The 14,718-nt window shown below is 35.7% G+C and overlaps 1 protein-coding gene across 1 annotated transcript; it reads left to right on the top strand.

The window, feature by feature from the left end:
- The first annotated feature begins 1,702 nt into the window (after positions 1 to 1,702).
- Positions 1,703 to 14,653, top strand: LOC147539004 (coatomer subunit beta'-2-like). The gene is made up of 24 exons (XM_086639554.1): positions 1,703 to 2,049; positions 2,257 to 2,277; positions 2,367 to 2,428; positions 2,558 to 2,612; positions 3,672 to 3,708; positions 3,794 to 4,119; positions 4,232 to 4,363; positions 4,441 to 4,589; positions 5,100 to 5,168; positions 6,199 to 6,349; positions 6,460 to 6,525; positions 7,506 to 7,694; positions 8,816 to 8,956; positions 9,051 to 9,125; positions 9,224 to 9,400; positions 9,516 to 9,607; positions 9,713 to 9,829; positions 10,292 to 10,406; positions 10,542 to 10,613; positions 11,970 to 12,166; positions 12,260 to 12,353; positions 12,802 to 12,908; positions 13,840 to 13,981; positions 14,296 to 14,653. The coding sequence occupies exons 1-24, from the start codon at positions 2,047 to 2,049 to the stop codon at positions 14,434 to 14,436; spliced, it is 2,730 nt and encodes a 909-aa protein (XP_086495680.1). The 5' UTR covers positions 1,703 to 2,046; the 3' UTR covers positions 14,437 to 14,653.
- The last annotated feature ends 65 nt before the right edge of the window (positions 14,654 to 14,718 follow it).

A 14,718-nucleotide genomic window follows, 5' to 3' on the forward strand; every position in this document is an offset into this window, starting at 1 on the left:
ATAAACCTGAAGAAGAAAGTTAATTTCCTACAACCACAAAATAGTAGTTTCATCATAAGACGGAGAGATCTACGCCGCCTCATCACAATCAACTAAATGAGCATATATAAAGCAATAGGTTCGCCCTAAGTTGGGTAAGTTGAAATAAGCAATCAATCACAGGTCCAATCCCTAAACTCGGAACTTCATATTCAATTAATTTAACTACAAGAACGCCTTACTAACTTGAACATCAGAGATTTTCGAGTTCTATGTAGGTTTTGCCTCTAGTTCGTGAGGAACAATATATTAAAACGAACAACGTCTTTATCCTGAACGGTCTAAAAGCCAAATTTAGATATCATCCAAAACTTATGAATGTAACCTTCCAAAAAATTAAAACTTCTTCAAATAGTTGTTTGCAAAAGTTGAACATTTATAAAATATCAGTTTGGAAATATTACAACAACTACAAAATAGTCGTCTGCAAAAAAAAAAAGAATATAACGTATGTAAACAACATTTGAAACATTGTAAAGTTTCCAAACAATCCTATATATTACACCATGATAGTCGGTTTCGGTGGAGATAACTCTAACCATCCATTTTGTGTTCAAAGTTGGCTTTTGATCAGATCCAACATACTAGACTATTAATATAAACCATTTTAAATCTTTTCAATAATTATACCTACAATTAAACAGTAATTTAATCTTTATGCCCCACATATTTGAGTGATGTGAAAAAAAGTGTGAGGTTTGCTCATTTTGTCTCTATTTAACTACACATCCCCCAATTTTTATCTATTTCCTATATCGGTCCCCAAAAATTATCGCCACTACTCCTGTATTTATCTATATCTCTTCGAATCTGAATTAGATGTTGTAGCTTTTTTGTCCTGACCACGGTAACTACTCTCCATATTTATCTTCAGTTTATGTACATTGAATCTGGATTAGAAAAAGTTTGGTTCTGACTTTTGCTCCATCAATAACTTCTCTCAATGTTTATACTTATAATCCAGTTGTTTTTATGTACATAACGACGTTAGCCAAAACGGATTTACTAAGCCCGCATAAGAAGAAGGAGAATCAAATGACAAGAAGAACGATCAGAGGAAAACAAGGATGAATAAGAAACATATAAGAAGGTGACCGATTCAAGTAAGAGAGAGAATGGATCTGAACTTTTCATCATGTTCTTCTTGTTCGTCATTTTTTGATAAATGACTCCAAGAGTCGTTACATCTTTTATATGACATTGATTACTTTGTAAAGATGCAATATTGAAATACAACGATTGATTAAGAAAATACACCACCATAATTGACATTTCAATTTTTCAAGACCATATAATTTGTTTTTAAAGGTCATCTTAAGGGGTTTAATGTCCATAGGGACCCTATAACCTGCGTGATCCACCCCACTTTCTCCTAATCCCTCTCCCTGTACCGCCGCCCGCGCGTACAATCACAACATCAACTACAACACAACGAAGCTTACTCTAAGTTGTACTTGAAAACCAGAACTATACCAGGCTAAAAGCCATTTCAATCCGGGCTTAATCCTTACTAATGGGTTTCTCCTAATGGTCGAACGACTTCATTCCTTGTTCAGATTGCGGCCTCGTTGAGTAGACGTCATAAACCATCCTGTATTCAGCCGTTGCTCCGCATGAGCCCACGCACACCCCTTTGGAAATTAGTTGGGCGAACTTCACACTAATTTTATTTTATTTATTATTCTAATATTATATGAGATATTGTATGAATACTCTACTTCTACCACGACTCGAACCACCGATCTGTGGGATTTAAGAAGCTTTTACCCAGACTCGAACAACTAACCTCTGGGATTTAAGAAAAGTGCGGTTTTTTACTTCGCTTCATTTTCTTCAACATAGAAAGCAGCGAGTCGGCCTTTTCTTTTTCTACCACCAGGATTTCTCTCTAATCTATCTGTTCATCAATGAACACATCTCCCCTGTAATTTCTAGGTCTTCCATTCTCGATCTATTCCCTCGAGGCCACATCGATCCGGAATCGTTTTTGAATCATCAGAAGCAATAATGGTTAGTAGTTCAATTAATTTTTCTTTAACTCGTTAGATCTGGCTTATTTCCCATTCAGTTAGTTCGATAGATTTAATCGTGGTTTGAAATCGAGTATAAAATTTCAGTTAGTATTAGTTAATGTCTTCTTAGATCTGTTTTTTGAGTTGTTACTGATTAATGTGGATCTGATTGTACAATTTCTTGCTCGAATTGATGATGGATCAGCCTCTCAGACTTGAAATCAAGGTATTGATACTGATTCCATTTACAATCTTTTGTTTGTTTTCTTTCATTTTCAAAGTTACGATTTTTTTACTGATATAATTGTGAATCAGAGGAAACTCGCACAACGATCTGAGAGAGTCAAATCGGTTGATCTTCATCCTACTGAACCATGGTAACTATGATCCACATTTACGATTTTTTAACCTATTTGATTAGTACGGACATCTTGATGATCTCTATGAAGTTTTGATGGAAAATGTTACTAGTTCCATTTGTAAGTTCCATCTCCTACTTTGTGCAGGATTCTTGCAAGTCTTTATTCAGGAAGTGTCTGCATCTGGAACTACCAGACACAAGTAAGGATTGTCGGTTGATTTATTGTTGTTGCATTTTTTCCAGTTACAAATGTAAACTAAGAGAATGAGAAAGAGATGTGATTTGAAGTGTCTAATCTTTTGCAATTGCAATTTATCACTTATCAGACCCACTACCAAGCTGGGTTTGGTATGATTACCAATTCCTAACTTTTTGAAAATTGAAGTTCATACTGATAAGAAATTGATTCTGTAGTTGCAACATTGATAATTTGGATACATTTGCAAGGGGAAAGGTTTTCTTCTTACAATGGGTTATCGTTTAATAATGCTTGAAATGCCAAAGGATATTAGTGTTGCCATACTGATAAATAAAGGACAAACAAAATGAGCTACCCGTTGTCTCTTCCTAGGTGCAGTATGAGTTGGTTATCCACTGAATCTATTGTATTTTGGAATTAGAATGAATTACTAGAAGAAAGGAATGTACAATGTCCATATCTTAGTTAGCGCTCACAGAGCCAACTCAACTGACACTAGCCCAAAAGAAACGAGAACATAAAATTACAAAGATTAACCCATTTCCCTCCAGTTACAGAGATATCTGCGAAAGTCTTGTATTATACCCCTCTTACTGTAGTTGTAAGGGTATCATTTACTGCTTGAACCATGATGTTCACAGATATTTACTGATTCTTAAAGGTTACATGATTGCTCTCTTTCCAAGTTACAGAGACACCACATTTTTGCGCTAGCAAGTAGCAATATATCTCTGTATCTATTTTCTTTTCTTTGGCAATTGAATACCTCCCAATGCTCGAAATAACTTTGATGTTCCTTCGACTATACCAGTTTACTTGGAAGGTATTAGTGAAGAAGTACCAAACTTGTGCGGTGAATTTATACTTTAGTGAAGCATTAAGTGGCTGATGGTTTACTGATCTTTTGACATAAAACACCAGTTCGGTCTGATTCCTCCTCTCCTTATAAGTGAATCTAAAGTTGGACTTGGATCTTTTTGCATGTTCAATTTATTTAACTATCACATTTGATATTTTCTTTTTCTCAAATTGACTTGCATGCCTATATGTTTTTCCCCAGACTATGACAAAATCTTTTGAGGTCACTGATTTACCAGGTAAGTTTTTTGTTTTCTATGACATGTTACTTTACTTTGTTGAGGCTGTAAATATGCTGAATGAATAATTACTACGTATTTGTAGTTCGATCCGCAAAGTTTATTGCACGTAAGCAATGGGTTGTTGCTGGAGCTGATGACATGTATGTTCGTGTATACAATTACAACACAATGGACAAAGTTAAGGTGTTCGAAGCACATACTGACTATATTAGGTGTGTGGCTGTTCATCCAACACTTCCCTACGTGATTTCATCATCTGATGATATGCTTATAAAACTATGGGATTGGGAGAAAGGATGGATATGTACTCAGATTTTTGAGGGACACTCGCATTATGTAATGCAAGTAACATTTAATCCAAAAGACACAAATACTTTCGCAAGTGCCTCCCTTGATCGCACTATAAAGGTGTGACTGAATATTTTAATTGGTATTTTGTGCATTATAGCTTTGTATTGTTATATGTAAGTTTTAATGTTTTATCACCATTTCATGGCTCTGTTAACTCACACCTGTCCAGATTTGGAATCTTGGCTCTCCCGATCCTAATTTTACGTTGGACGCACATCTGAAAGGGGTGAACTGCGTTGAATACTTCACAGGTGGTGATAAGCCATATCTGATCACTGGCTCAGACGATCAAACTGCTAAGGTTAATATGATTAGCATACTTGTTTTCTGTTGCTATTTTGAGTGTTTGACCACTCACTCTGATTAATTTATGGACAGGTGTGGGATTACCAAACTAAAAGTTGTGTACAGACACTAGAAGGTCACACTCACAATGTTTCTGCAGTTTCTTTCCATCCTGAACTTCCAATAATTATGACAGGCTCAGAAGATGGGACTGTCCGGATCTGGCACGCTACTACCTACAGGTATCTTTTGTGCTTGCAGCCACTACTCCATTTGCATACCTTCTTACTCCTGTAATTCCATTTGAGTTATCTTCTCTAAATTCCAAATCTTTCTTGTTTTCGATGTCATTAAGTGGAGTGTTTTTTTGTATGAATCTGCTTATAGTATCAATTTCGGGTAATTCCAACAAGTGACTTTTATTCATGAATTCTGTTCTTCATTGTTGATACCTTGAAAGATTAGATAAAGTTGTTCAAGTGCTTGCAACTCTTTTTGAGTTAATTACAAGCTTCAAAGTATCTATAGAGTGTGTTCACATCTTTTTGCTGCCCTCAATTGTTCGGAGTTTTGCATGACAATGGTCAATGGCCACCTTTTTTCGTTCCCCTCGCCACTTTTCATAGGTTATAAGTATGTGAATATTGAATAATCTACTCTCTGTTCTTTGAAAGTTTATTAATTGAAATTCATGTCAAGAACTACTCTATTTTTGTATCATTCCAGTTTGAGCTAAACTGCTGAAATTACAGGCTCGAGAACACATTAAACTATGGACTTGAAAGAGTGTGGGCTGTTGGGTGTATGAAAGGTTCACGGAGGTAAGTGTTTATCTTTTTTGATGTTTTCTTTACCAAATTTACTGTTAAGTATAAGTACATAAATTGACTGAATATAAAAAGCTAGTTAAATAAGTGTTGCTGGAATTTCTAGCTTATTAGAAACTCATTAGGCCCGTTACACTGCAAGCCGCAGAAATGGAAAACATTCTAATTTATTTTTTAAAATTTAAATTAATTGTATTAAGAAAGTATTTACAATCTTATCTCCATATTCTGGAGCTTACACTACCAAATTTTACTCCGTGTTATACATTAAGACCTCCATATTCTGGACAAAGTCTTGATAAGTTTTTAATCTATCTCATCCTGTGTTCTGCTCCAGTGGAGCGGTAGTCCCTTAACAACGGATATTATCTCCTCCAAGGTGCAATCTTTGTTCTTGAAATTTCGATTATTTCTTTCCTTCTACACAGCCCAAAAGATAGCCACGGGAATCAGTACCTGTGTCTCTCTACCCCTCTTTGACATCCTTATACCTTTTCATTATTCTAGGACCTCTATGACTGATATTAGGTGCGCCAAGCTATCACCATTGATTTAGTGAAGTAGTTCTGCTTGGGAGAATTAACGCTGTATATATAGATGTTTTCCATTCTCAGCAAAGTAATACTACTGATAGAGCACCCACAAAAGTTCATTGTATCCATTCAAACTCCTGGGTATTGTTTTAGATGAACAACCTAGATTGGAGTTCACTATGTTTTGCACGTCTCAATTTTTGGAGGCATTACCAAACCTATCCGCATGGCTGAATATATTGCAGACTAGAAAATTCTCCTCTGAGAAGACTCCTCGTGGGAACCACATTGTCAGTAGTATTATAGTTCTGAACCAGCAATTCTGTGATTATTTAAGTCGACTATCTATGAGCTCAGCTGACAGTTAATGTCCATTCTTTTCACTACTTTTTCACTTGGGTAACTGGAAATGTTAAAAGTAAGCGTTGAAAGTTATCGTCTTTGCTATATAACTAGCTAAGTGTTTTGCGCTTCCTCCGTTACTTTCGTAGGGTTGTGATTGGATATGATGAAGGAACCGTCATGATTAAAATTGGACGTGAAGAACCGGTTGCTAGTATGGACAGCAGTGGAAAAATCATATGGGCTAGACATAATGAAATTCAAACTGTGAACATCAAGTCTGTAGGAGCAGATATTGAGGTATAGCACACTGTTGTGAACTGAATTTTAGTATTACCACTGCGTGACATGGAACAAAGGATTCTTTTGTCAAAACTGTGACAATATCTTCATTTTCTTTACTTGAACAGGTTGCTGATGGAGAAAGACTGCCTTTGGCTGTGAAAGAGTTGGGAAACACTGATTTGTACCCTCAAGTAAGTTGTATATATATATATATATATATATATATATGAAATAAGTTGGGCTTCAGATGTTGTTGATTGTACAGTTTTTTCCTCTTTATGCCCAGTTAAATTTCCGCAATGAAAATATAAAATCAATAAATGAAGCATATTTTTTTGTTTGTTTTCTCATATCATCTGCGACGACATCCATAACTCACATAGTATCTAGAGGGTGGTAATGATATAGAATGATTAGGTAAGTGATGCAATATGGTGTAATTCTTTGAGATAAAATTGTTAAAAAAGAAAGAAACATAAAAAGTGTGGTACCTTACTCTAACAATAATTGATGAAGGGTAAAAAGGAAATTAATAGCATTCTGTTCAGACTCTACTGTAAACTTTAGAAGCTGATGTCGTAAGTTTTTTTTTCATCATACAAGGTATGTATACATTTATTATCTAGATATATGTGTATTACGATACTTCTATTATTTAAATGACAACTTATTTAAGATGTCCAAAAAATATAATTCAAACCATCAACTATACAAAAAATGAAGAAAATTATATAGTAAATGGTGTGAATATTTTAATGCATATCTTCATTTGTCTATTTTTTTTAATTACTTTTTGTTTACTCCATTTGTCTTTAGATCGATTTTAGAACTGGACTATACTACACTTCCTTTTTTATATGTTTGTTTTCGTATATTCACGTGGAAAATGAAATAGTATCCAATACTTATATTTCTTACTCGTGTTCTCCTTATTTTGGTTAAAACATATTGTCTTTATAAATATTTCAGTTGTTTCGATTGAAATAGTGCAAAGAAAACTAGTAAGTTAGATTTCATTTCAGTTTGATCAGAAACTGAAATATTTTGGTAATCTCAATGGAAATTTCAGGACATTTAAATGCTACTTAACAATTTATTTCAGCCATATATTAATAATATTGATAATGAATAGTGAATACTGAATACTGATCGCAATTATCCCCTTTTTCAGAGTTTAAAACACAATCCGAATGGAAGATTTGTTGTTGTTTGCGGGGACGGAGAATATGTTATATATACAGCTTTAGCATGGAGAAATAGATCCTTCGGGTCAGCGTTGGAATTGGTGTGGTCACCAGATGGAGAATTTTGTGTCAGAGAAAGTACAACAAGGATTAAGATTTTCAGTAAAAGTTTTCAGGTATGGTTCCTAAACTCGTTGGGTATTTTGTATTTTTAAATATTCTATTGAGTTACAATGCGACAGATTAAGTATTTCTTTTGGTCATGTTCACTGTCCTTGCGTGTTTAATTATCTGCTTTTATCTGCCGTGCTGAAATTATTTGGGTCCTATGAAGTTGTTGCAGCTTCATTACAAAATATTATTTGTTTTATTGAATTTATTACCAGGATCCCGTGTTATCTTCACTTAGGTTTTTGTATTCTTTATGATCGAATTCAGTTAAATTGGTTATATGCTACACTTGCACTGTATGTGTTACTGCATGGTTGCCAGCCTTGGGATACTTGCCTCAAATACTTCTTCTGTAATTATTCTGGCAACCAACTAAAAATGGACAGTGGCGTGTTTTGGGTACTGCAGGTGCAATCCTGGGTTTTTTTCTTTTCATTTGTGGCGACTGGCGAGTTTTAGTTGAAGTGGCCTCTACCGTTGTAGAATGAAAACCTATGACCTCCTCATTATTTGTCAGTGTGGCCCCTTTAGTAAATTTGTCGGCATATCCAACTAAAAATAAACAAAAGAGCACTATTTTCTCTTCCATCCGTGTGTGAAAAAGCATGAACTCTGTGGGCCCCACTCCACTACATTTTAGGAAATGTAGTTATACATGCGGGTGAAAACCTTGTCATCTATTCAGTTTAGACTTTAGATTGTCCCGAACTCACCTGATTGGCAACGTTAGCTTCCATCTCATTGGAAACTCCTTCATGTGAATGAAATATCAAGTGATGCACTTGACTGACTTATGCCTATTCTAGTAATTTCCAATATGCTGGAGACTTTGTTAGTTCATGTTATGCTTGGTAACCTTGCCGAACAAAATGATCAACCGAGTTTTATGTGGACTCTTAATAGTTACAGAGACCGGTCTTTCGAAGTAACTCGTATTAGTAATCTTAGTTAGGCACATAACTAATTACATGTATATAGTTACTGGTACAATGTGATTTTTTATATGTATCTTTGTGGTTTTATAGTTCGAAGTTTACTATTAGCCATATATTGCTGCTTTTATTCGACAAATATAGTTATGCTTACAGTTATCTAGGGGAGAGTTTAATTGATTGACATCTTTCAGGAACGGAAAAGTATAAGACCAACGTTTCCCACTGAGCGTGTTTTTGGGGGAAACTTGTTGGCCATGTGCTCAAATGACTTCATTTGCTTTTATGATTGGGCTGAATGCAGGTTAATTCATCGCATTGATGTTACCGTCAAAGTAAGTACTAAGTAGTAGAATTTTCCCATTACTTGGTTCTGTTAGTTATTCTGCCGTGTTCTTACCCCATTCTTTTGTTTTTTGATTACTTCAGAATCTTTATTGGGCTGATAGTGGTGACTTAGTGGCAATTTCCAGTGATACATCATTCTACATCCTGAAGTACAATGTAATAACTCTTTAACTCATTCTTTCTGTTTTTGGTATCTTGTAAAAATAACTACAGTTTTGTACTTCAGAAACTTTATCACTTGTTAAATTTGGCAGCGAGATGTTGTATCTGCTTCTCTGGATAGTGGAAGGCCAATTGACGAGGATGGTGTTGAAGATGCTTTCGAGCTGCTCCATGAAGCTAGCGAGCGGGTCAGGACTGGACTATGGGTTGGGGATTGTTTCATTTACAATAACTCATCTTGGAAACTCAACTACTGCGTTGGTGGTGAGGTATGTTATACATTTCTTCTGTACGGTTGAATTCCATATATGCATCTTCACTTTCAAAGATGTGTATTTTAACTTTCGCCCATAATTTGCTTTGTTATTCTTTTTATGGTAACAGGTAACCACCATGTTTCACTTGGATCGTCCAATGTACTTATTGGGATATCTTGCTAATCATAGTCGAGTGTATCTCATAGACAAAGAATTTAAGTGAGTGGGCTTGTAAACTTTTCAGTGAAATTGTTGCATTTCCCATTATTGTTACTCAAGAAAAAATGTTCTCATTCATTTGTCATTCATGGTTCATATCTGCAGTGTTATTGGATACACTTTACTTCTTAGTTTGATTGAATACAAGACACTTGTAATGCGTGGAGACCTGGATAGGGCAAGTGAAGTGTTACCTTCAATTCCGAAGGAGCATCATAATAGGTAATTCCCCATATATTTTTTTACATAATCATTTCTGCGTCTGACGATGTTGCCAAACATCTTTTCAAATGGCATAACCATTTCCTCGTGAACTTTTCTATATAATCTAAGAAAAGAAAAGTGATAATCAGATAATGACAACTCTTCAAGCTGGAAAAGCTATTTAGACTTTTAGCCTATTCATACATCTGAAATCCCTTTGAATGAGTTGATGACCGATAAGGGATATTTTTGTCTTCTCTTTTAACAATGGTTTGAAGACAAAGTTCAACGCCTTAAAGGGCTCATAGTGACCATTCATTTGATACGTAACACATAATGTTTGACTTGCTCAAAGTTACTGCTAGATGTTTATTCAGAAACCAACATTTAAGAGTTGGCACGATTGAAGTACTATTTGGTTAGAGCTTCTCCAAGTCTGAAGCTTATGTTAAATTCTAACGGAACAAAATTATCTGGCAGTGTGGCTCGTTTTTTGGAATCTCGAGGTATGCTGGAGTATGCGCTGGCTATTGCTACGGATCCCAATTACAGATTTGATCTAGCTATACAGCTAGGAAGACTAGATGTTGCAAAGGTAAGATTCTGTTGCTCATACTGAAGCAGCCATTACGAATGATTTTAGTAAAGCAGCTGAGCTCTTCACCCTTGTCCCTGTATGTTTCTCCTCGAATCAAGTAGTTCCTATGTAAGTGGTGTTTCTTGCTTTCAGATAATTGCAGCAGAAGTAAAAAGTGAATCAAAATGGAAGCAATTGGGAGAATTAGCTTTGTCCAACGGAAAGGTATTTATAGCATCTTTTATCTTCTTAGATATTTTAAAAGTGCAATGGATTGCTTGCATATGAAGACCAAAGCATTAAACATGCCTTGGTGGTTTGAGAATTTGGGACAAAGTTCTTCCATCTTGTTTCAAAATTTTATGTCATGCCAGGGGTTAACTTGCGATGTTAGTTATTCTGGCCTTGGTAATATTTCCCTTTTTACTAGATAAGTTAAAAGCTGTAGATGGGTACTTGTGAGCTCTGGATTTTGCTTTTTTTTTGGTCCTTCAATTATAATTTGGCTACAGGGAGATTTTGACTAGTATGAAGAGTCTCAATTTAATTGCAAGCAATAACATTTTATTAGTTCTTTCTAAGGTTACCTCTTATTTGTCCCCATACTCTTACCAGTTCCCTATTTCGACCCCCATATTTTGACTCACTGCTATTGGCCCCCAAACTAACAGTTTGGTCGGTTACTGTAAGTCCTAATTTTCTCTTCTTGGGTTTGCCCTTCAGCCTGTTCCACTCTCCCTCCAATTTATTGATTTTATTTTACTTTAGTTTTAAATAGAGAGAGAGGTCTCTACCTCCCTCACTCCTTGTCCCACATTCATTCTCCCTCTTAAGCTCTGCCACTCAGATTTGGGATCAGATCTCTAGAGTTGAAGCTAGATCTGTGGATCGGGAGGGAAGGGGAGAGTAGCTTATAGAGAGGTGATGATGGTGCTGGTCGTAAAAGTGAGAGAGAAAGAGCGAGTGAGAGTCGCCTCTCTCTCCGTTTCTCTTTCTCACTCTAATTTTTATTTCTCTCTCTCTCTCCCTAACTTTTGGTTTTTTTCTCGCTTTCTCTTTCACCACCACCATCTTCATCATTCACCATCATAATTGTAGCAAGGTAAATTTGGAAAAGAAAAGAAGTTTGACGAATAGATTTTGAGGGGTCTAAACAGCAGTTTGTCAAAATGTGGGGGCTACCACGGCAAGTTACTCACGATGCGGGACAAATAGGAACAAAGCCTCTTAAGTTATAAGCTACTACCAGTTCCAAATAGGTTTCAGTTCTTATGGTTCCAAATATGTGGGGGCTACCACGGCAAGTAACTCACGATGCGGGACAAATAGGAACAAAACCTCTTTAGTTATAAGCTACTACCGGTTCCAAATAGGTTACAGTTCTTATGGTTCCAAATATAATTTCAAAATAAAGAAACCTTTACTGTTACACAAAGAGAGTTTGACTGAATTTTTACTCACTTTAAAGCTTTTCTCGAGGTGTTTTTATTTTCTTTCAGATTTTTTAATTCATTATTCTGCTTCTCTTTCATTCGGTATAACCTTCACCCGGAGTTAAGAAGACTACCTTTCTTGATGCAGTTGGAAATGGCCGAGGAATGCTTGCAGCAAGCAATGGACTTAAGTGGTTTGTTGCTTCTTTATTCTTCTTTAGGAGATGCAAAGGGGATAACAGAACTAGCGTCACTTGCTAAAGAGCAAGGAAAAAACAACGTCGCATTCCTTTCTCTATTCATGCTTGGTAAATTGGAAGAGTGTCTGCAGCTGTTGGTCGACAGGTAATCTTATCTTTCCATTTGTTTGATGTCAAAAAAGACTTCGCAAATAATTCGGGCTGTATTTTAGTTGTGTCATTTTTTGTTTTGTTACAGCAACCGTATACCTGAGGCAGCTTTAATGGCAAGGTCATATCTTCCCAGCAAGGTTCCTGAGATGGTATCATTATGGAGAAAAAATCTGAATAAGGTTGGTCTTATGTTTTCAAATTTTATCTCTATTTTTCTTCCGACATAATTGTAGAGTACAATATTTGAATATTTTTGAGGAAAAAATGAGTAAAACCTCGTGCGCTCAATTTTGTTTTGGAAAAAGTGTTCATATACTTTGTAGGGCTACAAATCCTTATTTTAGGTTTGCACAGATGTACACATTTGAGGCTTGGTTTTGAGCATAATTTACACAAGTTTGAATATGGAGCCCAAGCCTAAAAGGGAACGTTCTCATGTCTTTTCAGCCAAGACCAACAGAAAATTGGGTCTCTGGCTCAGTTTTCTGTACTTTTTTTATGCTCTGTTCTCTTAAATGGTCAATGTATCTTTCATCTTGTTGGATTTGGCCAGTTTCTCTTATTTAATTAAACTAAATAGTAAAGTTTCATATTGTTTTTAATAGTTGCTCTAATATCTAACTACAGATAAACCAAAAAGCTGCGGAATCTTTGGCCGATCCTGCCGAGTATTCTAATTTGTTTGAAGACTGGCAGATTGCTTTGGCTGTTGAATCTAAAGTTGCAGAGCAACGGTATCCATTGTTAACCCTCTTTTCATATTATCTGTAACGACTGGTAGTTTACAATTTTATTGGTCTTTCGCATACGGCGTCGCATTGTTTCTGCATAACTTTTAGCAGTAACCTATTTTCATATTATTCAACTAAAGTTTTTGCATGTGAGGATACCTGTCGTTCAACCTTAAAGAAGACGTTGATGCAAATTAAAACTTCGAGGAAGTTGTCATCAGATAAAGAAGTCATTTATTCCTCGATAATGTTCTCGATGATGGCAATTATCACCATAGGTATCGACACAGTTATCATTAAAAGAACAAGGAGAATTTACAGCGAGAAAAATGGAAGCGATTCTTAATTTAATTGTGGATTTGTCAATCCTTAGTGAGTTGATATGAGACCCCCTTATCTTTGCTAAGTCGTAGTGATAGGATTACATTAGCTAACAATATGAGCTAAACTCTGGATGCTTAACGTCTTGCATCTTGATATATCTCATTTTAGCACCACAAAGCTGCCATGAGAACTGATGTGCCTCCAATTTCTCGTGCCATTGTCAAAATTTGAGCACATAGTTAAATAATTCTCTTACTAGATCTACCCTGCAGACAGATTTTTTTTTTTTGTAAAGAAAAAATATTCGATAACATAGTATGCCACCAATTATCATTTGATTGGTGTCTTAAACAATATACTACTACCCTACCTAGTTTGCGTAGGCAAACCATCGTGTGTGTGTTCCTTTTTTCATATTTTTAGCCATTTTTCTTTGAGAATAAGATAGTGAAGTTTGTCGCAAAAGTTTCTTGTAAGATTTGATGTTGGGAGGCTTTCTTGCAACTTGCATGTTGGGTTTCTTATATAAAATATAAATAGAGTTTGCTGGCTGATTACGTGCCCAAATTTACGCGTTTTAGGACACTTGGTATTAACTGTTTATTTGCAGGGGATCCTATCCTCCTGCTGAAGAATATTTAAGCTTCACCGAGAAATCAAACGTTAACCTTGTTGAAGCTTTCAAAAACATGCAAATAGAAGAACAGGAAGAGGAAGAGGCATCACTAGAAAATGGAGATGTGGATCACGAGGTATAATCCTTCTGCCGCTGAACTATGTGGTCTCTTTTCTATTCTCTCTTTGCTCGTGGCTCCTTTTTCCATCTCGACAACTATTCATTGTGTTCAAGCTGAATGGGAGCTCGAAAACCCTAAATCTTGAACCTTAAATCGTAAACCGGTAGACTCCTTTTGCCATCTCGGTAACTATACATTATGATCAGGCTTCAAGCTAAGGAAATGTTTATGAATTTGACGGCGGACATTTGATTGGTGTTTTCTTTTTGCTATGGTGAAGTTAAATAGTAAGCTTTTGTTTACTCATATCATATGTTTCTTGTTTTCAGGTGATAGAAGAGAACGGAGAAGAAGAGGGACAAGAAGTCGTTGAAGTGGATGCTGATTCTATCGATGGAGCTGTTCTTGTTAATGGTAAAGAGGCTGATGAAGAATGGGATCCGAACAACGAAGGGACACTATCAACTTAAAAAATCAAGTTTCTTCTTCGGCCGTCCCCTCTAATATTTTTGAAAGGAGACAACAAAATGTTATACATGAGAACTGCGTTCGGTTATATTCTTAAATGACATTTTTCGTCTTTTAAAATATCATTATTATTAGAAATTATAGGGAATTTGTTTGCATTAGGGACAAATAACAAATTCATTTACTATGAGAGATATATAAACATCTTCATTTTTTTTTATTTGCCCTCTTCCAAGTTCCAACAGGTTGATAGTGGATTATGTATTCTATTCATTAGTGAAAAC

Source organism: Eschscholzia californica, unplaced genomic scaffold (genome assembly GCF_041429995.1).
Source record: "Eschscholzia californica isolate CP2 unplaced genomic scaffold, dmEscCali1.0.p SCAF_5, whole genome shotgun sequence".
Lineage (NCBI taxonomy): Eukaryota > Viridiplantae > Streptophyta > Magnoliopsida > Ranunculales > Papaveraceae > Eschscholzia > Eschscholzia californica.